At 43.6% G+C, this 27,557-nt stretch overlaps 1 protein-coding gene across 2 annotated transcripts in view; it reads left to right on the forward strand.

Moving 5' to 3' along the window:
* NUDT3 (nudix hydrolase 3) overlaps positions 1-27,353 on the forward strand; it is a 117,551-nt gene extending 90,198 nt beyond the window's left edge. The window contains exons 3-6 of one of the 2 annotated variants that reach the window (XR_014312241.1): positions 10,932-10,976; positions 15,893-15,977; positions 18,969-21,745; positions 24,178-27,353. Coding sequence is in view for 1 of the 2 variants with exons in the window: in XM_082732431.1 (XP_082588557.1) it covers positions 10,932-10,976; positions 15,893-15,977; positions 18,969-19,147 (309 nt within the window). In the remaining variant the exon portion in view is untranslated. Of the gene's footprint in view, positions 1-10,931; positions 10,977-15,892; positions 15,978-18,968 lie in introns of both variants that reach the window. The other variant, XM_082732431.1, reaches the window with a different exon arrangement.
* The last annotated feature ends 204 nt before the right edge of the window (positions 27,354-27,557 follow it).

Here is a 27,557-nt window from a genome sequence, read left to right on the forward strand (position 1 = left end):
GCTCAGTGGGGAGTCTGCTCCTCCCCTCCCTCTGCCCCTTTCCCTGCTCTTACTTGTGCACTCTTTTCTCTCTTTCTTAAATAAATAAATAAATAAATAAAATCTTTAAAAAAAATTTTTTTTGTTCTAGAAAAAACTACCCAAAACTACACAAAAATTAGAAAACCTGAGGGTCCCAGGGGCCTTAGTCACTTAAGCAACTGACTCTTGATTTGGGCTCAGGTTGTGATCTCAGGGTTGTGAGATTGAGCCCAACATCTGCTACGGGCTAAGCACAGAATGAGCTCGAGAGTCTCTCCCTCTCCCTCTTCCCCTCCCCCATTCATTCGTACTCACACTCTAAATACATAAATAAATAAAGTCTTAAAAGTTAGAAAACCTGGGGTGCCTAGGTGGCTCAGTGGTTAAAGCCTCAGCCCTCAGCTCCAGTCATGATCCCAGGGCCCTGGGATCGAGCCCCACATCAGGCTCTCTGCTCCCGCAGGGAGCCTGCTTCCTCCTCTCTCTCTCTACCTGCTTCTCTGCCTACTTGTGATCTCTGTCAAATAAATAAAATCTTTAAAAAAAAAAAAAGGTTAGAAAATCTGTATACAAATTATTAATGTTTGTCAAAATTAAGTGTTTAATCACCTGCTGACAAAAAAATACTAAGATTAATTGAACTTTACCAAAATTTCAAAAATACATGTTTTTATCATTTTTTTTTCAAGATTTTATTTATTTATTTGACAGAGAAACACAAAGAGGGATGCGGCTGGCAGAGGGAGAGGAAAATGCAGGCTCCCTGGGGAGCAGGGGCCCTGATGCTGGGTTCAGTCCCAGGACCCTGGGATCATGACCTGAGCCAAAGGCAGATGCTGAGCCAACTGAGCCATTCAGGCGCCCATATATATAAGATTTTATTTATTTATTTGTCAGAGAGAAAGAGCAAGTGAGCACAAGCAGGTAGAACAGCAGGCAGAGGGAGAAGCAGGCTGCCTGCTGAGCTGGAAGCCTGAGGTGGGACTCAATCCCAGGACCCCGGGATCATGACAAAGGCAGCTGCTTAACCAACTGAGCCACCCAGGAATCCCCCGCCCCTATATAGTTTTATCTTAAAGAACTGTTTCAGAAAAGAACTATACCTCTTAAGGCTGGTATAACTCTTGATCAGTGATCAGCAAGCTTTTCTGTAAAGGGCCAGATAATAAATACTTAGATTTTGGAAGCCACATGGTATCTGTCACAAATACTCAGTTCTGCTGTTATAACATGAATGAGCCCATACATAATACTTCAGTGAATGAGCCTGGCTATGTTCCAGTGCAAGCTTATTTACAAAAATCAGTGACAGGACAAATTTATAGTTTGCTGACCCCGATCCTGATAATTAGAAGTAGAAAGATGGGCGCCTGGGTGGCTCAGCTGGCTAAGTGTCTGCCTTCAGCTCAGGTCATAATCCCAGGATCCCGGATAGAGCCCTGCGTTGGGCTCCCTGCTCAGTGGAAAGTCTGCTGCTCCCCCTGCTTGTGCTCTTTGTCTCTATCAAATAAATAAATCTTTTAAAAAAAAATCCCAAGTAAAAGAAGAGCAAATAGGATCTGCAGCTTTCTCAGAATATCACACAACTAAATTTTCCCCAAAATACAAGTCTCAGAAAATATGTTTATGTAATTTACTTCATTAAGAGATTAAAATTAAATTATCATCTCAGTAAATAAGGAAAAATTATTTTAAGTTCGGTATCCAGGGGCGCCTAGCTGGATCAATCAGTAGAGCATGTGCCTCTTCATCTTGATATGACTCATAGGTCGTGAGTTTGAGCCCATGTTGGGGGTATATTGTACTTAAAATAAAAAAAGATCTTGAAAAAATAAAATTCAGTATCTCTCCATCTTGAAAGTTGTTAGCAAACTAAAATAAAATTCCTTAACCTGAAAGCTGGTCTTAATAAAACCGGCAATAAGCATCATAGTTTTGAAATCTTCTGGGTATTCCCAACAGACAGGAAAAAGGCAGTTACGTTTGCTCTCATGCTACCATTTAATACTGAACTGGGGTCCTAGCCACTGCAGTAAGACAAAAATAAATAGAAATTGTAAATATTTAAAAGGAAGAAACAAAATTGTTATTATTTGCAGATGATATTATTAACTTAGATGATAAATAATTATTAACTCAGAAAACGAACACAACGGAAACTGATACAACTAGTAAGAGCATTTAGAAAGGTTGCAAACATAAGATTAATATGCAGAGTCCAGCAATGTTTCTTTAAAGCAGTAATTGATTAGAAAATACATAACTTTTTAAAAATACAAACCATTCATAGCAACAAAACTGAACTAAAACTAAAATGCTTTGCTGTAGACTAGTGCAGGATGTTTACAATAAAAATAATAAGTTTGTTGAAGGAATCAAAAAATACCTAAGGGAGAGATACAGTCTATTCCCTGATAAGGCTATTGTAAAGATGTATTTCTTAAATTAACCTAAAAATTCAATAATAAAAATAAACATCCCAAAAGGATTTTTCAGAGATCTGAAAAACTGATTTTTGATATTTTAATATTTATATGGCAGAATAAAAGTACAAAAATGGCTTTGAAGTTTTTGAAAAAGAACAGAGGAGAGGGGACTACCCTTGCAGGTATTAGGATAAAGCTGTATTAGTTCAAACCACACGATATTAGTATACAATTTGACAACTAGATTGGTAAAACAGAATGATACCTACTGGATCTATTCTGGAGCCTCTGGACCATTGGGTACTTGGGAATAAATTCCCAAATTAATTTTGATGCATCATATTATAAAACTCTTCAAATTATTAGAAAAAGTGTGGGAGATTGAAGGAATACTCAAAAGACAAAAGGAAAAGATAAGTAAAATCAGCAATATCTTACAAAATATGTTTAGCATAGGACATCAAAAATAAAGACATAAGTCAGAGAAAGGCAAATACATTTCATTGCACTCATATATGGAATTAATAAAAGAGAGAGAGTTAGACAAACCAAAAAACAGACTTATGTTAACTATACAAAATGATGGTGACCAGAGGGAAGGTTGGCGGGGGGTGGGGGGGGGAATGGGTGAACTAGGTGATGGGGATTGAGGAGTGCACTTATGGAAGACCACATATAGAATTGTCGAATCAGGGGCACCTGGGTGGCTTAGTGGGTTAAAGCCTCTGCCTTCAGCTCAGGTCATGATCCCTGGTCCTGGGATAGAGCTCTCTGCTCAGCAGCGAGCCTGCTTCCCCGCCCCCTCTGTCTGCCTGCCTCTCTGCCTACTTGTGATCTCTGTCAAATAAATAAAATCTTTAAAAAAAAAAAAATTGTCGAATCACTGTATTGTATACCTGAAACCAGTGTAACACTGTATGTTAACTATACTGGAATGAAAATTTAAAAACTTAATAAAATTTTTTTAAAAAACGGGTATCAGGCTGGGAGCAGAACATAAATGTTTATCACAGAGGCTAAGTATTAAGACAGAATTTCAGAAGATCATTACAATGGTCAATAATCAAATAAGAAAAATAGATAAAATAGTATGAATTCCCAAAAGAAATCTGAATGTCCATTAAACAGGAAAAAGTACACTGTTAGAAAAATTATGCAGTGTAATTTCATACTCCTCATCTTGACTTAAAATTTAAAAGGCTGACAACAAAAAAATATTCAAGAGGAACGAGAGTGATGGGAACTTGTACGTTGCCTGTGTACTTGGAGAATATACCTGGTACTGCTGTATAACAAGCTGTCCCCAAACTCAGTGGCTTAAATTAGTTAAGTATTGGTTGTTACTCACAAGTCCATGGGTCTGCTTCCAGTGTCTACTCCTCAGTACTAAACTGAGTGGACTGCTCCGATGTCTACAGCCAGCTCTGGGCAGAGTAGGCAGCTCTGCTCCTCTTAGCTAGGCTTTCTTGTTTGGAGGTCAGCCGGCTGTAGGCTGCTTTCTCTTACCCTCGGCTGAGACAGGTCTTTCATCCTTTAGGAGACTAGCTCACATGGTAGTGGCAGAGTTCCAAGAGACAGAGTGGAAGCTACAAGACCTCTTGAGGCCTAGTCTTGGAACTGGTACAGCGTCAGTCTGCATTCTCTTGGCCAAGTCACAAGGTCAGCCTCGTAAAGGAGTATCCCTTGATAGGAAGAACTGTAAAATCACATTTCAAAGGACATGGGGATAGGAAGAGGTAGAGAATTGTGGTCATTTCTGCCATTGATGTACTGCATAGAGGAACTTGATAATATGTAGGGAAATTGGTGGTACTTTTATCCTGTGATTCAGAAATTTGATCTTAAAGAAACTGATACAGGTGGTGGGTTGTAACAAGGATATATCTACAAGAGAGGTTTTGGGGTTTGGTTTTGGGTTTTGCAGTGTTTTTTATAATCGCAGAACTAAATGTCTACCAACAAGCAAATGAATTAATTGTGGTAAGTTCCTAAAGTAGAATACTGTTCAGCAACCAAAATGAATTAATTTGAACTACATGTTTCAATATCTCTAAAACTCAGAACCATGAAATTGAGGGGACAGAGTTGCAGAAAGTATAATCCTTTTTTTTAATTGAGTAGAGGAACATACAGAAAATACTGACCAATACTACCATGAGTAATGGCTAGATACCTAAGTAGTACAAGTATAAAGACATGCAAGAGAGTGATAAGCACCAAATTCAGATGAGTAGTTACCTCCGAGGACTGGGGAGTACACATGGGGTTTCAGTGGTACCACTAGTTTTATTTCTTTACAAAAAATTTTAAAAATACATGGGTGCCTGTGTGACTCAGTCAGTTAAGCGTCTGTCATGATCTCAGGGTCATGGGATTGAGCCCCTAATTGGGCTTCCTGCTCAGCGGAGAGTCTGCTTCTCGCTCTTTCTCTCCCCCACTCTTGTGTGCACGCACACTCTCACTCTCAAATAAATAAATCTTAAAAAAATAAAACACACAAAATGGTACATCACTATTTGACAAAGCTGGCTACTACCTGAATGTCTGTTATTTCTTTACTTTTTTGATGTTTGAAATATTTCATTTAAAAAACAAAAAATCGGGCACCTGGGTGGCTCAGTGGGTTAAAGCCTCTGCCTTCGGCTCAGGTCATGATCCCAGTGTCCTGGGATCGAGCCCCACGTCGGGCTCTCTCCTCCGCGGGGAGCCTGCTTCCTCCTCTCTCTCTCTCTGCCTGCCTCTCTGCCTACTGTGATTTCTCTCTCTGTCAAATAAATAAAATCTTAAAAAAAAAATAATAAAAAAAATAAAAAAATAAAAAACAAAAAATCTCTGGGATGGGATTTCACTGGACTTAATCATGATGGCGTCCTATCTACTTTCATCTGTCTTTAGTGTGACTCTTTTCCTGCTGTTACTTAAGTTTGGCAGGTACCAGAAAGGTGTGTGTATTGAAGACCATATATTTTTGTTCCTGGGTTTCCTCATACACATACTTGCATGAGAGTGGCTCCCCTGAGCTCCTTTTGGATCTGGGCTTATTGGTTTAATAGAGCAAGCTGTTATACTGCAGTTCCCTTGGATGTTCATAATTGTTTCGGGATACTCAAGTCTTCCTCTGAGAGCTACCTTCTAAATCAAAGCAAGTAGCAGGAAGTGTTCTTATACAGTACCAGAGTACCTGCCTAGAAGCGGCTTCAACCATACCGATTATGTATCTCACATAGCAAGCCCAGAGGTTGGACATTCATTATGTCATTGCTTCAGCAGCTCGGCCACCTCAGGGCTCAACTTCAGTTCAGCTTCTCATTGAGTCTCCTGCCCTTCCCCTTAGGAGCACAAGGTGACTGTAGCAGCTCCAAGTTTTCAGGTCCCCACTTGACAAGCAGGGTGTAGGGTTTCTTTTTATGCAGCTCTTTATCATGGTGGGAAATCTTTTCCTTCCATGAGCCCCCAAGAGACAGCCTCCCAGAAACCATTGGTCCAGAACTGGGTCATGGCACGCCTGAACCTGTCACTGCAGAAGGGAGCAGAATTCCCTGCGCCATTCCAGGTGTGCCATAGCTCTTCCCTGAACAGAATCCAGGTCTTACTGGTAGAACAGTGGAAGGAAGAGTGCCGGTGCGCTAGACACCCGTCAGTGTCTGCCAGAATGTCCACCTTAGAGTAAAAAATAGGTCTCAGAAGGTGATGATCCATTTTGTACCCACTCGGACTACAACGACACAGCCAGGGCTCTTCATGGTGGCAGATTGTCGGAGGGGCAGTCTCCAAGGCTGGTCCATTGGCAGTGCCTCCGCCTGAGTCTCGTGTGCTTGGTGGGAGAGCTTACTAGCAGGAAAGACGGCATCGCGGGACTCTCGCTAGTTGGCACTTCAGTCTCAGCAAAACATCCCAAAAGGGGGAAAAAAAAGAAATTTGTAGGGTTTTTTTCTTTTTAAAAAGTAAGCAGTTGCCCAAATTATTTTTGTTAACTAGTCCGAAAGTGCTAGAATTAAAGTATTATACTTAGAAGTTCAAGGCAGCACTTACCTGCATGTAGTTGGATAATGAAGGGCAATATATTTTTTTCTTTTTCTTTCTTTTTCCTTTTTTTTAAGGGGAGTTCTTACTGCTAGCTAAAATGAGCTTCTAAATAAAGTCTCCTTTTCCAGATTTAGGGGTTTTTGACATATAGATTAAAATTATAACTGCTTTTATATGATTTGGAGAAGAACAGGTCCATCCCAGCACCCTGCCTAGAACAGACTTCCATAAGCCCAGACTCAAATCTCATCCCGAAATGTTGGAGCCAGCTCTCTGTCTGATGTGACCCTGACACCTACCCCAGCCCACATGCGAGAATCATGTGAGCGACAAAAATAACTCTCTTCTGGTGCTTGTGGCAGCAGTTGACAGGGAGCTAGCTCAAAGCTAATTGGACGGTGGAGAAGCATGAAAACGTAAAATGTTGCAGTGAACTCTGTCTTGGAGGACCTTTGCCTCTGAGGAATCTTCCTTTTGATCAGCACTATGACTTTCAAGAACTGAAATCCTCTTGCTTACGAAAGAGGCACCTCCTCCTAAGAAAACTGGTAAATAAAAGAATATTTCTTTGCTTTTCATCATAGACTCATTGGCAAGATCACCTTAGATAGAGTTTTCCAAAGTAGATCCCCTAAATATTAGTATAAAACTTGAAACATTGAAACAAATAAAGCTATTGTTAATTTCCACAACTTGAAGTTTAATTAGAAGTGAAAATAAATGCCACTAAAATTTCTTTGTGCAGATGCCATTATTTAAGTTACACTAGACTTCGTAAGAAGACATCTATTTTATTTTTTTCAGATTTTATTTATTTATTAGAGAGCATAAGTGGGGTGAAGGGCAGAGGGGAAGCAGGCTCCCTACTGAGCAGGGAGCCCTGGGACTCCCATGTTGTGACCGAAGCCGAAGGCAGATGCTCAACCGACTGAGCCACTCAGGCGCCCCAGAATGTATCTATGTGATAAAGAAAAATGCAAAAAAAAAAAAAAAAAGAAGAAGAAAGAAAAAGAAAAATGCTTTAATGCTTTTTCCAATTGCCTTTGTTAAAGTAAATCAGATATGTGTTGATGCAGAAAACACCATTATTAAACAAAAGTTTTGAATAAGTTGTATTGAACTGCAATAATATTAAATTAATTGCTCCCTTAAGAATTGGAGATTGGGGGGCACCTGGATGGTTCAGTGGATTAAGTGTCTGCCTTTAGCTCAGGTCATGATCTCAGGGTCCTGGGATCGAGCCCCGCATCAGGCTATATGTTTGGCGTGGAGCCTACTTCCCCCTCTCTCTCTGCTGCCTCTCTGCCTATTTGTGAACTCTTTCTCGCTGTCAAAAGAAACAAATAAAATCTTAAAAAAAAAGAATTGGAGGGTGCCTGGGTGGCTCAGTAGGTTAAGGCCCCTGCCTTCGGCTCGGGTCATGATCCCAGGGTCCTGGGATCGAGCCCCACATGGGCTCTCTGCTCAGCGGGGAACCTGCTTCCTCCTCTCTCTCTCTCTGCCTGCCTCTCTGCCTGCTTGTGATCTCTGTCAAATAAATAAATAAATAAATAAATAAATAAATAAATAAATAACAAGAATTGGAGATTGGGGCACCTGGGTGGTTCAGGCAGTTTAGGGTCCGACTCTTTGATTTTGGCTCAGGTCATGATCTCATGAGATTGAGCCCTGTGTCAGGCTCTGAGCTCAGCGAGGAGTCTGCTTGTCCCTTGTCCCTCTCCTCCTCCTCCATTCCCTACCCCCATGAGTACACACTCTTTAAATAAATAAATAAAATCTTTTTTAAAAAAATTGGAGATCAGGGATGCCTGGGTGGCTCAGTTGGTTAAGCGGCTGCCTTTGGCTCAGGTCATGATCCCAGCGTCCTGAGATCGAGTCCCACATTGGGCTCCTTGCTCAGCAGGGAGCCTGCTTCTCCCTCTGCCTCTGCCTGCCATTCTGTCTGCCTGTGCTTGCGCGCTCTCTCTCTGACCAAAAAAAAAAAAAAAAAAAAATGGAGGTCATTTTCTTTTCTAAACTTCTGGTTTCTTTAGGAAAAAAAAATTTTAATTGAACAGTTAAAACTGCTAAAGAGAACTATGTCTCTACTTTGCAGAAGAGAAATGTGAATGATGCCCTCTCTGAGCCTCTGTGAATCTCCTTACCTCCCTCCCTCTCCACCAACCTGACGGATGCTCTAGGCCCAGTCGGTGGGGACCACAGGCAGGAGCACGAGTGTCACATCTCAGGAGTTGATCTGAGTGTTCAGGCTACCGGGGTGAGGGTACTGAATTGGTTTTCTAGTCTAGGCTGGCCTGCCAGCTCGTCCCACTTGTTCAGGCAGCTACATTGGTTAATTCATAAAGTATAATCTTAGTCTTAACTGGCCGTGGAGTGCAATTATCTCTAAAAATGTAAAGAGTCAGTTTAAGGGCACCTGGCTGGCTCGGTCAGTGGAGTGTGTGGCCCTTGGTCTTCATTAGTTCAAGCCCCACATTGGCTGTAGAGGTTACTTAAATAAATACAAAAAAATTTTTAAACATGTAGAGAATCAGTTTAAATAAGAAAAGGTAAACATTTCATTTCAGTAGACCCCAAAGCCACATGGGGGAAAGAATGGATAGGAAATGAACAGGCATGTTGGCAAGAGGAAAGAAGAGAATTCTTTGACAGATAATTCTCAAAAATTGATTTTAAAATATAGCTTACCTAGGAGTCTAGGCCTATAAGTTGGCCTTTATTTTAAATATCTTTGAAGAACTTCCGGAGTACTTATTTCAAAATTTTCTTCATTTTGTACAGACTTAATGAGTACCTCTTGTCTTTAGAAAGTATTTTTGCCTCAATTTTTAGTTTATTACAAATTTAGTTATAACATAACAAGGCAGTGGAAATTAAAAACAAGTTACAGCATTTCTTAGGCACTTCCAGGGATTCATTCTTTTCTTGCTCTCCTCACCTCTAGCAGGGACAGATATAAGATAGAAAAACCAAAAGCTAAAAAGACATAGCTTGGCAAAAAAAAAAAAAAAAAAGACATAGCTTGGCACAAAAGTTAGGTGGGTACCACCTCTATAGAAATAGGGTAGAACTCCTGAATGTCATGGGAAGACTGCAGCCTGACAGGCCTTGGGTGGCTAGTGTTCAGAACCCTTGGAGTAGGAGAGCCCAGGTTCCCAACGGAAAGGATACCAGGAGCTGAGACTTTTAGAAAGGTGTGCACCTAGGTAGGGAGAGGACACAGAAGCAATGCACGGTAAAAGATGGAGCCAAACCACACCCGATTCCATGGCTCTGCCTGCAGTATTCCCTGGATATCGTTGGAGCAGAAGCTTCACAAGTAAGCCCTTCACCAGCTGGAACATGAATTCACTTCAGATGAAATGAATTTTATGGCATGGCCTGACAAGGAACTTAAGTATGTTCAAGCTGTTCAAAGGTGAATGAAGAAATTTAAAAGAACAAAAAATCATGGAAACAAAGGCATACATAATGGAAACAGATATGTAAAGAACAGGTAGAAATGAAAAACATGCCTAGAGATGGGATAGCCCTAGTTTTGATAGGCTGAAAAGAAAATTAATCAATTGAAACAACTGAAAAATGTGCCTGTGATGCATCAGAAAGACACAAATTAAAAAAAAAAAAAAATACCAAAGGGCCAATGGGAGATAATGGAGTTTATGCACAAAAGCCTCACCGCTGTATGAAGTTGCTACCTCCCTGTCACTCTGTCCATCATATCATTCTGTGCATCTCTGTCAATTCCTGTCACTAGCAGAATCACCAGGTTTATGTACTTGTTAACTTACGCCTTCCTGAGCTGCTTCTACAAGGTGCTGAGCCCTGTTTTTCAGACTTATTGTATGCAGACAGCCAAGAACGAGTCAGATAAGGATCCTGTGTTCTTGGATCCTGTGTTCTAGCCTATTCATCACTGTATCTCTGACACGTATTAGGCAGTCAATGTATTTGTTGAATGAATGAGTGAGTGAGTGAAGTAATTAATACCTCTAAATATCTTCCATGTGGCTTCATGGCCTTGATTACCTGCTGTGTTTGGCCGGCATGGCAGTGGGGAGAGAGACGGGGAGGAGATGAGAGGAATCCTCCCTCCCTAGAGCACACCCTGCTGTTACCAGTCTGTGACACTCAGAAAATACTGGTGTGACCTCCATAGACCTAGTCATCCTTGGGTTTTTTTTTTTTTTTTTTAAGATTTTATTTATTTATTTGACAGAGAGAGATCACAAGTAGGCAGAGAGTCAGTTAGAGAGAGAGGAGAGGGAAAGCAGGCTCCCCGCCGAGCAGAGAGCCCAATGTGGGGCTCGATCTCAGGACCCCAAGATCATGACCTGAGCCGAAGGCAGAGGCTTTAACCCACTGAGCCACCCAGGCACCCCCATCCTTGGGTTTTGATTCAGAATGAGACCAGCAATATAAACAATATTAATGTGTTAATTCTTCTTCACTTTTCAGGCTGGAGTAAAAGGGACATTGGGAAGATTAGTTGGAATTTTTGAGGTAAGCCTATTAAAATCTTTGGTGCAATTGGTATCATGTTAGTAACCATGTAATATGGATATATGTATTTCTTTGTCTTCGTCCTTTCAGGCTGCTATAACAAAACTGAGTGTCCTGTAAACAATAGAAATGAGTTTCTCACAGTTCTGGAGGCTAGAAAGTCCAAAATCAAGGCCCCAGGGGACTCACTGTCTGGTGAGGACCCACTTCCTGGTTCATAGTTACTAGTTTCTCCTGCTATCCAAAAGTAGCGTGTTCATAGGAAGCCTTTTGTAAGTCAAAATGGTAGAAAGTGAAGAAGCAATTAATTTATATGGTGATTTTTTTTTTAGCACTTCCAAAACCAAAAAACAATCTCTCTGAGGCTTTTCTGATACTTCAGGATCCATGTTGTTAAGGGTTACATAAAATAAGTTAAGCTAACGCACAGGTGTGCAGAGCCCCAGTCCACAGCTCTGGCAGCTCAGTGAGGGAGTGCTGAGTGTAGTTCTCAGGGAAGGAGCCCGGCTGACCACCCTCTCCTCTCTCACGGCTCCAGGTGGCCACTGCTTCTGATAGCTTGCTACAATAGAAATGCTGAATGCTTCTTTTGCTTTTCATTTTTTTTTAAATAAATGCAAATTCCTCTTCAGATTTCTTTCAGTTAGCAAAAGCAGGTACTGATGTAGGTCTTTCATAAAAGTGAAACTGAAGTGGCTTACCTAGAATTTTTGAAAAGCAGGGGGTTCTTGTAGCCATTTCTCTGTTTTCACACAGTGAAAGGAGGATGGTTGCTCACTGGGGCATCTTTTATCCCAAGAGTCAGCCCTTCTCAACCCAATCTGCTGCCAGATTGGGAGCTCCTAATACTACCTCCTAATACTAACCCATTGGGAGTTAGGATTTCAACATCCTAATCAGGGGGGGACAAAAACATCTAGTCCCTTGAGGTCCGAGTCTAGGCTAGACGCCATCTTTGTTTTGCTGTGTTTTCAAAACAAAGCAGCACCAAGAGAATAGTTTACTTTCTTTTTCAAAATCCCATAGTCCCCTCCAGACAAATAGAATTATTTCAAAGTACAGGCGTAGCCTCAGAGATACTGTCGATTCAGTTGCAGACCACTGCAATAAAGCATTTATTACAATAAAGTGAGTCAAATATTTGATTTTTGTCAGTGCATATGAAAGTTATATTTATACTATATTGTAGTCTATGAAGTGTATATATACACTTACAATGTCTGTATCAATGTGTATGCCTTAATTTAAAAATACTTTATTGCTAAAAAATGCTAATCATCATGAGCTTTCAGTAAGTTACAGTCTTTTTGCTGGGCGAGGGGATTGCCTCTGTGTTGATAGCTGCTGACTGATCAGGGTCATGGTTGCTAAGAATTGGGTTGGCTGTGGCAGTTTCTTAAAATAAGAAGTTTGCAGGGAGCCTGGGTGGCCCAGCCATTAGGCATCTGCCTTCGGCTTAGGTGGTGGCCCCGGGGTCCTGGGATCAAACCCCTCCTCGGGCTCCCTGCTTAACGGGAAGACTGCTTTCCCTTTCCCACTCCCTCTGCTTGTGTTCCCTCTCTCACTGGGTCTCTGTCTGTCAAATAAATAAATAAAATCTTTTTAAAAAAAAGTAGTTTGTTGCACCAGTTGACTCTTCCTTTTGTATATATTTTTTCTGTAGCAGACTATGCTGTTTACACACAGTACAACTTCTTTCAAAATTGGGAGTCTGTCTTCTCAAACCTACTTGCTGCTTATCAACTACGTTTATGGAATATTCTAAATCTTCTGTTGTCACTTCAACAATCTTCACACAATTTTCACCAGGGGTAGACTCCATCTCAAGAAATCACTTTCTGTGCTTGTCCGTAAGCAGCAGCTTCTCGTGTCTTCAGGTTTTACCATGAGATTGCAGCAATTCAGTCCCATTTTCAGGTTCCACTTCCTCCCTTCTTTCCTTCCTTCCTTCCTTCCTATCTTTTTTGATAGAGAGCATAAGCACAGGGCAGTTGGAAGGAGAGAAGGAGAGAGAGAGAGTTTTAAGCAAACTCTCTGCTGAACACAGAACCCAGTGCAGGGCTCCATTTCATGACTCTGAGATCATGACCTGAGCTGAAACCAAGAGTTGGACGCTTTGGGTCCCTAGGTGGCTCAGGTGGTTGGGCGACTGCCTTTGGCTCAGGTCATGATCCTGGAGTTCCAGCATTGAGTCCCGCATCAGGCTCCCTGCTGAGCAGGGAGCCTGCTTCTCCCTTTGGCCCTCCCCCTCTCATGCTCTCGCTCTCTCTCAAATAAATAAATAAAATCTTAAAAAAAAAAAAAAAAAGAGTTGGACGCTTAACTGACTGCAGACTCCACTTACTCTAGTTCCCTTGCTCTTTCTATCACATCTGCAGTTTCTTCATCCACTCAAGTCTTGAATCTCTCAAAGTTCTTCATGAGGATTGCAATCAGCTTCTTCCAAACTCCTGTTTGTGTTGATATTTTTTACCTTTTTCCATGAATCACCGTTGTTCTTTATGACATCTAGATGGTGAGTCCTTTCCAGAAGGTTTCCAGTTTACTTTGCCCAGATCCATCAGAGGGATCACTCACTCTCTAGCAGCTCTAGCCTTATGAAGTGTATTTCTTAAATAGAAGGACTTACAAGTTGAAATGACTCCTTGATCCATGGTCTGTGGAATGGATGTTGTGCTAGCAGGCATGGAAGCATTCATCTTGTCCATCTCCATCAGAGCACTTGGCTGACCAGGGACACTGTCAATGAGCAATCTTTTTTTTTTTTTTTTTTTTTTTTTTTTTGGCTATTTATTCTTAGTAGCATATAATGTATTATTTGTTTTGAAAGGAATCTTTTTTTCTGAGCAGGAGTTCTCAACAATGGGCTTTAAGTATTCAGTAAACCATGTTGGAAACAGGTGTGTTGTCATCCAGGCTTTGTTCCATTTATAAGAGCATGGCAGAGTTGATTTCGCTTAATTTTTGAAGACCCTAGGATATTTGGAATGATCCTTGAGCCCTGGCTTCAACTTGAAGTTACCAGCTGCCCCTCACCAGAGAGTCACTCCGTCCTTTGAAGCTTTGCAGCCAGGCATTGACCTCCCTAACCATGAAAGTCCTAGATGACATCTTCTTCCGATAGAAGGCTGTTTCATCTACACTGAAAAACTGTTGTCTAGTGTAGCCCTGTCATGGATGATCAGAGATAGGTCTCCTGGAGAACTCGCTCCATCTTCTCCATCAGCACCTGCTGCTTCACCTTGCACTTTTGTGTTATGGAGACAGCTTCTTTCTGGTTTAACCCACATGAAGCCACCTCTGCTAGCTTCAGACTTTTCTCCTTTGGCCTTCCCATCTCTCTCAGCCTTCACAGAACTGAAGAGAGCGAGGGCCTTGCTCTGGGTCAGGCTTTGTCTTAAAGGGACGGTTGTGACTGGGTTGATCTTCCATCCAGAACATTCAAACCTTCTCCATATCAAGGGTAAGGCTATTTCGCTCTCTTGTCATGCATGCGTTCACTGCAGTAGAACTTTTAATTTCCTTCCAGAACTTTTCCTTTGCATTCACACCTTGGCTAACTGGTGCAAGAGGCCTAGCTTTCAGCCTATCTTGGCTTTCAGCATGCCTTCCTCACCAAGCTTAATCATTGTGAGCTTCTGATTTAAAGGGAGAGTAGAGCTATGCAATTTTTTTTCTCACTTGAACATTTAGAAGTCACTGTAGGGTTATTAATTGGTTAATCTTGTCTTAAAGTTGTTGTTTTATTTTGTTTTGTTTTGTTTAGAGTTCATTTATTTATTTGAGAGAGAGAGAAGAGCACAAGCAGGGGGAGCAGCTGGCAGAGGGAGAGAGAAGCAGACTCCTCGCTGAGCAGGGAGTCTAATACGGGGCTCAATCCCAGGACCCTGGGATCATGACCTGAGCCAAAGGCAGATGCTTAACCAATGGGGCTACACAGGCACTCCCCATTGGCCTAATCTTAATTTTGTTGTGTCTCAGGAAATAGGGAGAAGGACAGAGAGATGGGAATGACCAGTTAGTGGGATTTATTGCTTGAGTTCATATCTTATAGGGGCATCCTTTGTGGGACCCTAAAACAATTACAATAGCAACATCAACAGTTATTGATCACGGATTGCCATAACACTTATAATAATAACGAAAAAGTCTGAAGTACTGTGGGAATTACCAAACTGACAGACACAAAGTGAGTAAATGCCATTAGGAAGAAGACATCAGTAGACTTGCTTGACACCACATTGCCACAGACCTTCCATTTATAGCAGAGGCAGTGTCTGTGACGCACAAACAAGGTATGCCTAATATGGTTTATCCCGTCCCTACCTCTCTTCCTCTTCTCCGAGATACAAGGAAGGGACATAAAGTATAGAGAACACTGAAGGAAAAGAAGATAAAATAACTATATAGCAAAGGTGGAAGGAACAAGCTAAGAGGCTGGGTAGAGGTTTGGAGGAAGGTGGAAGGAAGTGAGAAGTGGGGAAATAAAGATGAGCAAAGTTAGTAGGAGAAGGGGAGACATGCCAGATCATCAGCTTGTTTGCGCTCATGGAAGCCCCACCCACCCACAGCCTCTTCTCTTCCTTGTGTTCTTGCGAGTTACATTTCTCAAGGGGTCACAAACTTCTTCTCACAGCCTTCCTGGGAAGTTGTACTTAGGGGAAGGGGAACAAAAAAAAGAGATTAAAGCTTGGGCTTTAGAAGGCCAGCCAAAGAGCACAGCCGTAAATGCAAGTGCGGCATGTTTTAAATAGGCCATCTGGCGCTATTCCCTTCATGACTGTAGGATGATTAAAAGTAAAAGGAATGCTTGTGTCTGAGCTCTCTGGACATACGGCTAAGAGTGTGTTTCACTTAAGTAATGTCAGCTCTCTGAGGGAAAGCTCTTCCTCTGTCCTTTTCTCTTTGCCCTTCAGAACCAGGAGAGGAAGCACAGAACGTATGTGTATGTGCTTATTGTCACAGAAGTGCTGGAAGACTGGGAAGATTCCGTTAACATTGGTAAGTTGTCCCCAGATAGCTTTCAGAATGCTCCCCACCACGGGCCCTTGCCACGCCACACGTCATGATCCAGACCTAGAAACAAGCCTGATGAAAGAAGCCATAGAAGAATATGTTTATTGGAACAAGCATGTCCATTTTGATGAAAAGTAGTGTTTTGAAATATTCAAAAGAAAGCTGAAGGTGGGTACCTGGTCAACCAATAGAAACATGGTGCCTAAAAAATAAGAAATGTGGTTTCTAACACCAAACTGGTCCGCCCACAGCAGATAGTGACCCTCGTCCACAATGCTGGGGCCATCGCTGGCCACGAAACCCCAGCTGGGAGCAGGACCTTGGCTGTTCCTTGTGATGCTTATTCATACTGTTGGAGAAAGCTACTGGTTTGGTGGGGGGAGCCGCTTCCTCCAGAGTTGTGTGGTAGAAGCAGAGCAGTGGGAGCAATTTCCGGTTTTACCCATATTCGCCTTCGGATGCCCCTCCTTTTCTCCTGAGGAGCCATTCTCTGATTGCTCAGATCACTATTGGGTGTGTGTCTTTGGAACTAAAAACTTAGTTGATTTAATGGTTGGATCATGGTTTAATCTTTTGCCTCTGAAGGAAAGTATATTCTAGGAAAGTGTAATATTAATTTAAAAACCGGTTATAAATCAGCAAACGGATAGAATCCAGTTGCTGAAACCTCTCCCTTTATGGTACGTGTGGGCTTTGCCACCGTGCCCCTCACACTGCTGATGTGGGTGTTTTGTGGCCTTTCGGCTTTCAACGGCTTTGTATCTGGGAGAATGCAATATGCTCAAGTAAATGAATTCAGTAGGGGTTTATTAAAAATAGCCTCCTTGACAGCTAGTGCTAGGGCTTAAAAAGGAGACAGAGAGTGAGTGTGGCATGGCCCTGTCCTCAGAGCATTCTGTCAGGCAGGAGTCACACACTAGTGATATGAATTGTCAAGGTACCATTGCTCTATTAATATCCAACAGGACTTTCACCTTGTACTACTTGAGAGAATTGAAATACCAAAATAGTCTAAAATATGGAGAATAAGCCTGTGAGCTGTCTTTCAGATGAGCCTTTTTCGGGTGGAAATTGGCTTTTAAATGTACGCCTCAGTGAAGGATAAGTGAGCTGAGGTACATTCGTCTGATGGAATGTCGCACAGCTGTTAAACACGGGCTTCTGAAAGCTAATAGACCATGGCAGAGGGCTTGTGAATCATTGTTGGTGAATGAAAAAAGCAGGGTATAAACTTATATATACACTAATTAGAGCTACATTAAAATAGGAATGTGAAATGAAAACAAAAATGAGGTTCTGGTTTTCCCTAAAGAATAAGGCAGTGACAGAGGGAAAGGTAGCATTGCCGAGCGGGGCGGTGGTGAGAATGACATGTGGCACACACAGGCAGGGCTGGGGAGTGGGATGGCCCTGCTGGAAAGCAATTTGGCGTTACAGAACACGAGGCCTTTAGAGTCCACATGTTTTATTCTTAGGATCTCAGTTCTAGGCCTCTTCTGGGAGGTTAAAAGAAAGAAAAAAACAGATAAAGGTTTTTTTTTGTTGTTTTTGAAGAGCAAGAGTGCTGGGGGCTGAGGGAGAGGGGAAGAGAGAGAATCCTAAGCAGGATCCACACCCAGCACAGAACCCGGACATGGGCTCCATCTCACAACCCTGAGATTGTGACCTGAGCCAAAATCAAGATTCAGATGCTCTACTGCCTGAGCCATCCAGGCGCTGCACATATTTTTTTTTATAACGTAGACAAGTAAGTAAGAAAGAGTGTGCAATAAAAAAAGAAGCAATAACAATAATAGTACTAATAAGCAAACTCTTATAACATATACTGTGTGCCAGGTATCTTACATATTAATCCTCACAACTAGGGCACCGGGGTGGCTCAGTCAGTTAAGCATCTATCTGCAGCTCAGGTCATGATCTCAGGGTCCTGGGATGGAGTCCTGTATCGGGCTCCCTGCTCAGCGGGAAGCCTGCTTCTCTCTGGTTCCCCCTGCTTGTGTTCCCTCTCTCACTATTTCTCTGTCAAATAGATGAAATCTTTAAAAAAAAAAAAATCCTCACAACCGACTTGTGAGATGGGTACTAGTTATTACCTCTACAATTGAAGAAGGTGGGGGCACAGCTCAGTACCTAGTTCAGTAACTTGCCATGAACTGACCGTTCATTAGAGCCAGTGATGTTATTGGAGCCCAGCATGTTAGCTCCAGCATCGGGGGTTCTAACCACAACACTCTTCTTAGAGCTCTTCAGGACTCCAAGCATCTGAAAGCATGATCCCAGTTATAGTTGTTCAGGGCAGCCTCTTTTTCAGATACAATGGAAGAAAAGCAAAGACACGAAGATACCGAGGGTAGTCATTTGTGGTTTCTCGTGTTGTAGGTAATTGTATTCTTTATACTTTCTTCCATTTTCCTAATGTTAAGCAATGATCTTTTATTATAAGAGAAAAAAATAAAGGATTTTCAAAACAAATTTGAGAAAAAAGGAAGAAAACAGACTGAGAAGTTAGTAGGGGTGGTTACTTTTAAAAATATTTTATGATATATGGATATATAACTCTTTAAATTCTGAAATAAATAACTGATTATAAGGCAGGCAGCCCCATAATTCTGGAAGCGGACGTTCGTGCTGATTTGTACAGAAGATGGGGGTGCTGGCTGGGCTTCAGGTGTGTACCTGCGAGCCGGGCAAGGCCCAGAGGCCCCGGAATGTGAGAGGAGACCAGGAAGGGCGGGTTTCACACAGTCTGCTTCTCAGATGTCTTCCCTATCTTCTGCATCAGACATCTGTATGGTATTTAAAGCATATACTCTTGTAGGGAAAGAAAGGGAGGAAAAACATCTTCGTAATGCCTGGTTTTAAAGTCTTGATAATGTTGCTTTTCTGTTTTCAGCGACCCTTGCTCCCAAGCTGAAGATCAGAAGCCTGCAGTCGCTTCCCTTTTGTCCTCATTTCTTCTTCTGTCTGCCCCCACAGGAAGGAAGAGAGAATGGTTTAAAATAGAAGACGCTGTCAAAGTGCTGCAGTACCACAAGCCGGTGCAGGCGTCGTATTTTGAGACGTTGAGGCAAGGCTACTCGGCCAACAACGGCACCCCGGTCGTGGCCACCACGTACTCGGTTTCTTCCCAGAGCTCCAGGCCAGGCGTCAGATGACTGAAGACTTCGCGTAAGAGGAATGGAAATTGGAAACTAGACTGGGGCGCAGATCTTCCCTCCCTTGCTCTTTTCACCTCTCCTCACAGGCCTCCTCTCCAAATAAGGCATGATGGGCAGCAGAGAAAGGGGTTCTTGATGGTGTTGCTATTTGGTGTTAAGTGATGGGCTTTTTCTTCTCTTTTTATGGAGGGGGTGGGGGGTGGGTGTGTAATTTGTAAGTACTTTTGTGCATGATCGGTCCCTCCCTTTCACACCCCTACAATTGTCTAGAGAGACAGACAGCCTTCCCTCGGCCTTGGATTCTGAAGTGTTCCTGTTTGTCTCACCCCAGCCCTGGCCAGACGTTTTTTTCTTTGATTTTTAATTTTTTTTTATTAAAAGATACCAGTATGAGATGAAACCTTTCAAGAATTTGTCCTCTAATGAGCTGTTCAGTACAGGAGGTTGGTCACTTCCCCCAGCAGGGTACATTTATCTACACATTATATACTGGGCATATAATATGTAAATAAATGACTTTTAGAAGAGGAATTTAACTGTTTAATTTTTCAAGGTTTTGTTTCGTTTTTTAAATTCGGGGTGTTTCTGAAATGGAGAGCCTCGCAGTTAATTTCCCTTTTTGTTTTTTGATGCTAGTGGCTAGGTAAATGTCCCTGTCCCCTCTCTTTTCCCCAGTCACTGACTGTAGTTACATAGGGTACGGAAAGAGTTTAGCTACCTTTGTAGCACTCCCAGAACTCATGGCCTTCTCAAAGTTGTGTTTCCATTGCCAAGAAAGACATAGAAAGAAACCAATTTTCTTTTCTATTACCAACCCGGGAGCAAATGGCCTCTGCTCAGACCTGGAGAAACAATGATAGAGATTGGAGTCCTCTGTACATGTTGACAGTAGGGATTTGAACTGGATTCTTGGGATCACCATCTAAAAATCTAGAGCATCAAGCACTGTTTCTGTCCTGCGGGTTGGAATTTTTTCCATTATGCTACTTAACCGCCAACAGTGGCTTCTCTCCTCGTGCATCCATGCCTTACACCATGCTGAACTGGACATTGTCCTTGTGCAGAATCATCTGCTGGCCTGGGCCAGTGCAGGTGTATGGTCCCCTCCCCTCCTTGGGTGACCATGTTTAAGTTCCCGAAAATTACATGGGAGGATGATCCAGGTGTCTGCTTATCTTTGCGATGTGACAGCACTTGGAATTGCACCATGGAGCATGCTCAGAAATAGTCAGTGTGTCTCCTCCTGAGATGTGAAAGGTCCATCTTCTGCTGAGAAGTGGCATGGGAGAACGCTGGGTGGTTGACTAGAACGACATCGTGCATAAGCCTGCTGCAGACTCGTGTTGGTTTTTGATACAGGCTATGTGCTGGCTTCGTTTGCCAGTTGTGTCATTTAGTTGGGAAGTAAGCAGAACAGGGTCTTGAGATGGAGTGGTGAGTCTAGGAAAGCGGACACTGTCAGTCCCTGGCTTAGGACATGCCGTTAGTGGCATCTTCCTTTGTCAAAATGTAGCCAGGATGTGAAATGAAAATCGTAGTTTTCTTTATTTAAAAATTCTAATAAATACTCAAACTTTGAAAAGCTTTTGCTCTTCCCTCCCACTAAAAGAGATGTATGTATACATATATATATAAAGATGTAGGCCTGTGTCATTCAGTGTTCAACATTTTGAGGGGACATCTTTCGAAGAACTTTAAATTTCACTGTGTGTCTCTCAGTTTGTATCTTCTTTCCCAGTCTTGAGACACAGAACCACCAAAGGGTGCCCACATTTCCCTAGAATACCGTCCTACCTCTGGGAAAGGCATCCTGTCCCTAAACGGTCCCAGTGGACAAACCGCACCACGGGATCTGAGTTTAAATACCAACTCGCTGTTCGCATTTCTTGCTCCAAAACGAACCGACTGCCGCTTGTTGCCCAATGAAGAGCAGTCTGAGCTGCTGCCCATGTAAGCAAAGGAGAAAATGTAATAGGTTCAACCAAGCACTAAGTGGAATCCAAAAGACGTTCTTCCAACTAAATTCTGCCTTTACGAGATGGACTAAAAGTACTCTGCAGGAAAACAAGCAGGACTCCTAAAAAGAGAACTGCAGTGTTGCTAGTAATTTGTGCGTTTTTTCATGATCTAAAGATGTTTTTACTGGGCCGGTGTCACAACAGAGGACCCTACCAAGTCCAGTGTGGACTGATGTTGGCATCTTTGGGTCAGGAGAGTGAACTGTGCCCAGAGGTGTTTTTCAGTGACATGAATGGGTCCTATTAATGCAATTAACTGGAGAGATTGTGCTGATGCTTTCTTAACGGACAAAAAGAAGCTTTGTCCAACACCAGAATTGTGGAAACTGGTGCTATTTTTTGTTACACTGGGATCCTGATGAGCGAGAATTGGTGTTCCTCCCTCCCTGGCACCGTTAACAGCATGGCTATCTTCACAGCTGTGTAGTCATAGCCCTTCTGTGATAGATGACTCAGACCCATGGTCGCGGTGGCCGTTACTCTTCCCCAGAGAAAGCAAGGAGAAACAGAAGAACGCACACAAGTGATCCCACTCGCAGAAGCTTTCTTGGACACCGCTTTGCTGTGAACTCTACAGGTACGCAACTCATTCAAGCTTGACACAAAAAGGTTGCTGTGTGTGGCGCAGACGCAGTCTCACAGTGAGTTTGCCCTTCAGGATGCTGGTTTATTACTAGGGCGTCCATCACAGTCCACCGTGCGCCGGATGGAGAAAGCACTAGGGATTTCACTTTGTTCACTTCATTTTCAGTTTATCGTTTTGCAGCCACTGGGGAAGCATCAGTGAGGTCATGCCATCTTTTTGGACCAGGGCGGGGTGTGTGTGTGTGTGTGTGTGTGTGTGTGTGTGTGTGTGAGAGAAAGAGAGAGAGAGAAGGGCTACCAGGAGTTGGCTGTATCCGATTTGTTTGTAGCCTTGCAGAATGACGTGGCCCATGAAACAAGAGTCCTGATCTTTCTCGTAGCAAACCTGGCAGGATGGAAAAGTTAACGAATTGACAGTTTTGTTTTTACAAGTGTCCGCTGCCCCATCTGCCCTGCGTGGAGAGGGCTCCTGCGATGCTGAGTCTGAGCTGAGGCCATCTGGAGGGATCAAAGCGTGTGGGAGGAGCACCCCCCGGGAGGCCGAGGAAGGCCTCGAAGGTGCAGGATTTCCGCCTTTCGCCTGGCGTGGTATAGCGCCATAGAGCCGGGAGGCCTTGCCTCTCGGGGCCTCTGGGGAACAGAGCGGGTCACTGCTCCCGGGAGGCTTCTGCAGCAGTTTTGTAAACGCATTGCTACACAGTCAAGTTCCTTCGTGACACATAATTTCTGTTTTGACATTAGGAGTCAGTCCATGTAAGGTCTTTTAGACTTGCTTAGAAGAAAAAAAAATTCACCTTTTGTTGCAAAAAGCGGAATAAAATGTCCACGCAGAAGTGTTCTTCCTCCTTCTTCCCCTTTCTCTTGCCCACACACAGTTCTTGTTGGAGGCCCCCTTTTCCCCCCAGAACATATGTAATCAGAGAAGCAAGCCAACTCTCACCGGACCTGGCAATGCATCTCACATTGTACTGTATGTGCTTGTCGTTTCCACCTCGTGCTGCGGGAGTGCCTCTGTTGGTCTCCCCACCTGACCTTTTTTTAAAACAGCTTAGCCTGAGCCGCATTTCTTTTGGTTCCTTAAAAAGGATTTAATAACCACAGTGCGATCATTGCCACGACTGTGTGATTTTTAGTATTTCTGAAGTGTTCTCGAATCCAGCCTTGTTGAGAGGAAATTTGGAATTAGAAGAAATACCTAGAGAAGTCGTCACAATGGGCTCAATTTTGGTTTTAAGGTAAATGAGGATTAGCTCTTGTTTATACTCCAGCCTCATCCTGGTCCTTTCTGCATTTCAGAACACCCATGTTTATAACAAATAGGAAACCTGATAGCTCAAGAGGCTCTGGGATGAGGAGATTATCTAATGGTGATTATACAAGGCAAGGGCTCTTGTGGTTCTTGTTCTCAAAACTCTGAAAGAGGTCAGACCCGAAGCGACACAGGTCATACTGCCCTGCCGAGGTGACAGCCATTCCTTCTGAGCCCTGCTGGGATGGAACCTGTTTCCCCAAGGCCATGGGGGGGGTGGCTTCCAGGCTGGGTAGCTGCCGATGTTTGTGACCTCAGCCTTGCTCCATCCGGGCACCCATCTCACTCAGAGTAGGTGAGAAAGCAGCCCATGGTCAGCCTAGGTTCTCTGGGGTGAGCCCTGCAACAGAGACTTCACTGTCCTGGAAGAGCTGGGTTCCATTGTCGTTTTAGACAGTCACTCATAAAGCAGACATTGGAGATTTTCAGGGAGTAAATTGGGAAGCACTGGCTACAATCCATGAAAGCCACTGTTGTCTGTTTATTAGGTAACTTGAGGTGACCAGAGGCCCTGGGAACCTGGGGATGTGAGGCAGACTCTAATCTGGAGGCCAGGAGCCTTTCTGCTTCCACCTCGACAGAGGCAGCTTCACTCTTTGACCACATTTTTGCCGTAGCTGATGACCTTTCGGGGATGTGAGAAGCCTGATCAGAACATCCGAGCAAATGATACCTCTCACTCTCAGATTCATGAAATAGTTCGCCCTCCTAGTCCCCTTAAAAATGAATAAATAAAAAGAGAAAGAAAAGATGCTGTTTGGTGAGGGTGTGGATGCACTGCTTGAGCTGAGGCGGGTAGTCCCGTGATTCTGTGTCTGCAGTATGAAGCTTTCTGAGTCAAAAAGGCATGTCTCTCCCCGGAAGCTTTATTTATAGTGAAGATTTGGTGAGCTTTAGTCTTCTGAAAAAGTGAGATGGTCCACTTGAAGGAGAGCTCCACAGGGAAGCCACATCAACTCAGAATTCACGCCAGGAGGGATTCTGCTGCAGAAGAAAGTGCCTTTGGCCAAAAAAGCAAGATTAATATCTAAAAGGTGGACAAGCATTGCTTCTGTTCCTCCAGCAACCAGTTGTTTAATAATTAACTCTCGGTTTCCTTTGGTTTACATTCTCAGTTCTGAACCCCATACAGAAGTCCCTAGAACATACCAAAAAAGGCATCTAAAACTCTGGAGATTGGCTTTAAAAGACCCAAAAGCAGCCGCATTGTCATTTTCCAGGTTCCTCGCCATTTTGACATGCTACCCGTCCTTTCACACTCTGCAGCCAGCTCAGATGTGAAGACTGGATTCATTGACTTGAGGAACCTTAGTTCTGGTTCTGGAACAATTACCTGCTAAATTGCCTACTGCCTGTGGAAGTTATCTGTAGTGTGTACCTTTCAGAGAACATTTCAATGGTATAGTAAAATTCTTATGGGCTCACGGGCCCAATCAGGCATTTAGATCAAAACTGGGAGTCTTTGGGGCTCCTTGGGGAAAAAGCAAGTCACCTAAATTCCAGTGCTGGGCCTTGAGACCATACTCCCCTCTGCCTAGTATGGGGTCAGGTGGCACCTGCAGGAAATCATTTTTCCAGTGAGATTGCCTGTAAGTCCCTTGGGGAGGAATACCCATGTAAACCTGTTTTTCTGAGCACTTTTATGCCAACTTGAAAATGGTAAGCTAAAGTAGCCCTGACCCCATAGCCTCTGTCCCCCTCTTTATTGTCCCGTATTTGGGGGGTTAAAAGCTTTTCAGGGTTAAACCCTGGTCTTTAACCTCTTTTTGTTGTGGAGGAGATGAGTCACTAACAGATGATCTAAAGGAGACTCTAGTTTTGATTTCTCGAGTACACTGGCATAACAGATGTGACTTATGGCTGGGAAAGTAGAACCTGATGGACTTCTACTTTCCGCACCAGGACACCCCCACACCAGAAAGGAGCTTCCACCGGGGACAGATCTGAAGTCAGGTTTGGGAGAACCTCCAAAGTGCTGAAATGCAGAGAGGACTTCAGAGGCCTTTGCTCCGCAGCCGGGTGGCTTTTCTTCTCCCAGGAACTTGGAGGAGCTCCAAAGGCTATGGCAGACAGTGAAGTCACAGCGCACAGACTCAAACCATCCCTTTTGCCGCTTCTCACATGGCTCGTGCATGTTTTGCTCAGAATCCAAGGGGACCCTCCTCCAAAATCTCACTGGCTTCAGGTGTTTTGGTTAGCCTTCAACAACCTCCCCCTTTCTCTGCCACCTGTGGGTGGACAGAACTGTGTCTGTTGCTCCAGGCACAGATGTGCGAGTCCAGGGCCCAGCAGCACAGTGTGGTGTTTAGTGGTCAGAAAAAAAGTCGGTCCACTCTGTTAACAGTGTGTGGTGCAGTTTCATACACGTCGGGTCTGTTTTTATTGTTTCGTGGTCTGAAAACCTTCAAGCTCCAACCTTACCCTCCAAGAAGAGGCAGATGGTTAGACTAAGAAACCTTCAGTTGGTACTTGTGTCTTAGGAAAGATTGCTGTCGGTTTGCTGGGTGCTTAAGGAGTCAGGAGCATTTGAGGATATTGGGAGCTGTTGTAAAATTAAAGCAAGTGGCTCTGGCTTACCCAAGTGTATCAGAGAGGGGGCGTGGAGGCCTATTAGTAGCCTCTGGAAATCAGCTCTGGCCAGCCCTGCCTTCGTTGCAAGGACCTTACCTCCTGTCCTCTCCAGTGATCTTGGGAGGGATGACGCCTAAGGAGGCGGCGAGGCTCTGCCTCCTGTTTGCTCAGCTGCAGGATGTGGCCTCCAAACAATAGGTTTTTTTAAGGTGCTTCCTCACCATGATTCCCTCCACATCACTCACCTACCATCAGCATCCGACAAGGTGAAATTCCTCGGGACCATTCCAGTTCTAAAATGGATGAACTAGATGTGCTGCCTCCCCTTTTGCAAGTGTATTGTCCAGATGCAATCTCCCTTTGGCCAAGTTGGACAAGTATTTCCAGGGAACCCCTTAAACTGAGGCAAGTAGCCAAGATGTTTTGAGTTTTTCCCCCAGAAGGCAGAGTCTTTGTCCCTTCTCCCATGTGCACAGACATTTTAGCCGAGTCTTAAAAGATCAAGTCCAGTAATGTCTCCATTACTTAAAAGATCAAGTCCAATAATGAGACAAAAGCTAGGGGCCCATGCCCCCAGGAACTAGTCCCCTGGGGGATCTCATGCTCAACCTAGACTGTTCTGATCCCACCAGAAGTCTGCTGCTGTCCCTACCCATCAGGGTCCCCCATATTCCCCAGAAAGCAAACAACTTGGGCTTCCTGTCATTAGGTCACCGAGTCCTTCGGTGACCAGTCTACAGACTGAATGTGTGTACCACCTGCATGGGTGGTGTGCCTCCTGCTTGCAGAAAGGGTAGAAAGTGGAATGTCCAGCGGCCTGAGTACTCACACCCTTGGAGAGGTTGGCAGGAATAACTCCAGTGAGTGCAACAAAACAGGAAACCGAGGAACCGCGATTGTACAGAAGGATGAGTTGGTTTTGGTCCTTTTACCTCTTGGGACCTGATGCTGCAGTAAACTGGGCTTTGAAATAATATCACACTTACCCCAACCCAAATGCACTCTGGGACTTCGGAGCTCCCAACCCATGGGTGCATGGTCTTTCCATTTTTTGTTTCCAAAACAACCTTGCTTGGTATTGCATGGAAAGTTCCAGTTTTCCTTCCTACCCACTTGGGGCCACCTGCGCAGGCCTGGCCCCTTCCCCAGTATCTTTACAGCACTCGTAGGAAGATCTATGCAGTGCCCTTTGGAGCAGGGGAGTGGAACTTGGTCCAGATAAAGCAGCAGAAACAGAATTTTCTTGTTTCCTCTTCTCAAGGAGGGTGTTTTTAGTTTTTCTTCATGCCTCTGTTTCCTGTGGGTACAGTCGGGTTGGGAGGGAGAGCTGAAAAGAAAAGGAAACGGGGTCCAGCCAGTCCAGGTTTGGGTCCGAGACAGGTGTCCAGCTGATGTGAGTCCCACTTTCCCCCCCTTCAATAGCAGGCCAGTCATACGTAACGATTCTCCTTTACTAAGGTGTCTGCTTCTGTGGTGCCCACAACAGAGGACAGACAGACCCCTCCCCTGTAGTCTGGATAGAGCTTCAGTACTTTCCCTAAAGTTCCATCATCCCCATAGCCCACTCCTTTTTGTAAAAACAAATGCTTAATCCTGTGAGCGTGCTATTCCTTTCTGTGTGTTAATCAGTTTCCTTCCATTGGAGCTGTGTGGGAGGGAAGGGCATTGGAATTGTAGGTTGTAATCTTGTGCCAACCAATAAAAACCAGTATTTCACACACGTCCCTGCTTAGTGTCTGGTCTCTTCTTTCTTGAGATTTTCCGTGAATTCTTCACATCAGTCTTGCTTTGATTTTTTTTTTTTTTAAAGATTGTATTTATTTATTTGACAGAGAGAGATCACAAGTAGACAGAGAGGCAGGCAGAGAGAGAGAGAGGGAAGCAGGCTCCTCGCTGAGCAGAGAGCCCAATGCGGGACTCGATC

The sequence above is a fragment of the Mustela nivalis genome, assembly GCF_964662115.1.
Source record: "Mustela nivalis genome assembly, chromosome: 5".
NCBI lineage: Eukaryota > Metazoa > Chordata > Mammalia > Carnivora > Mustelidae > Mustela > Mustela nivalis.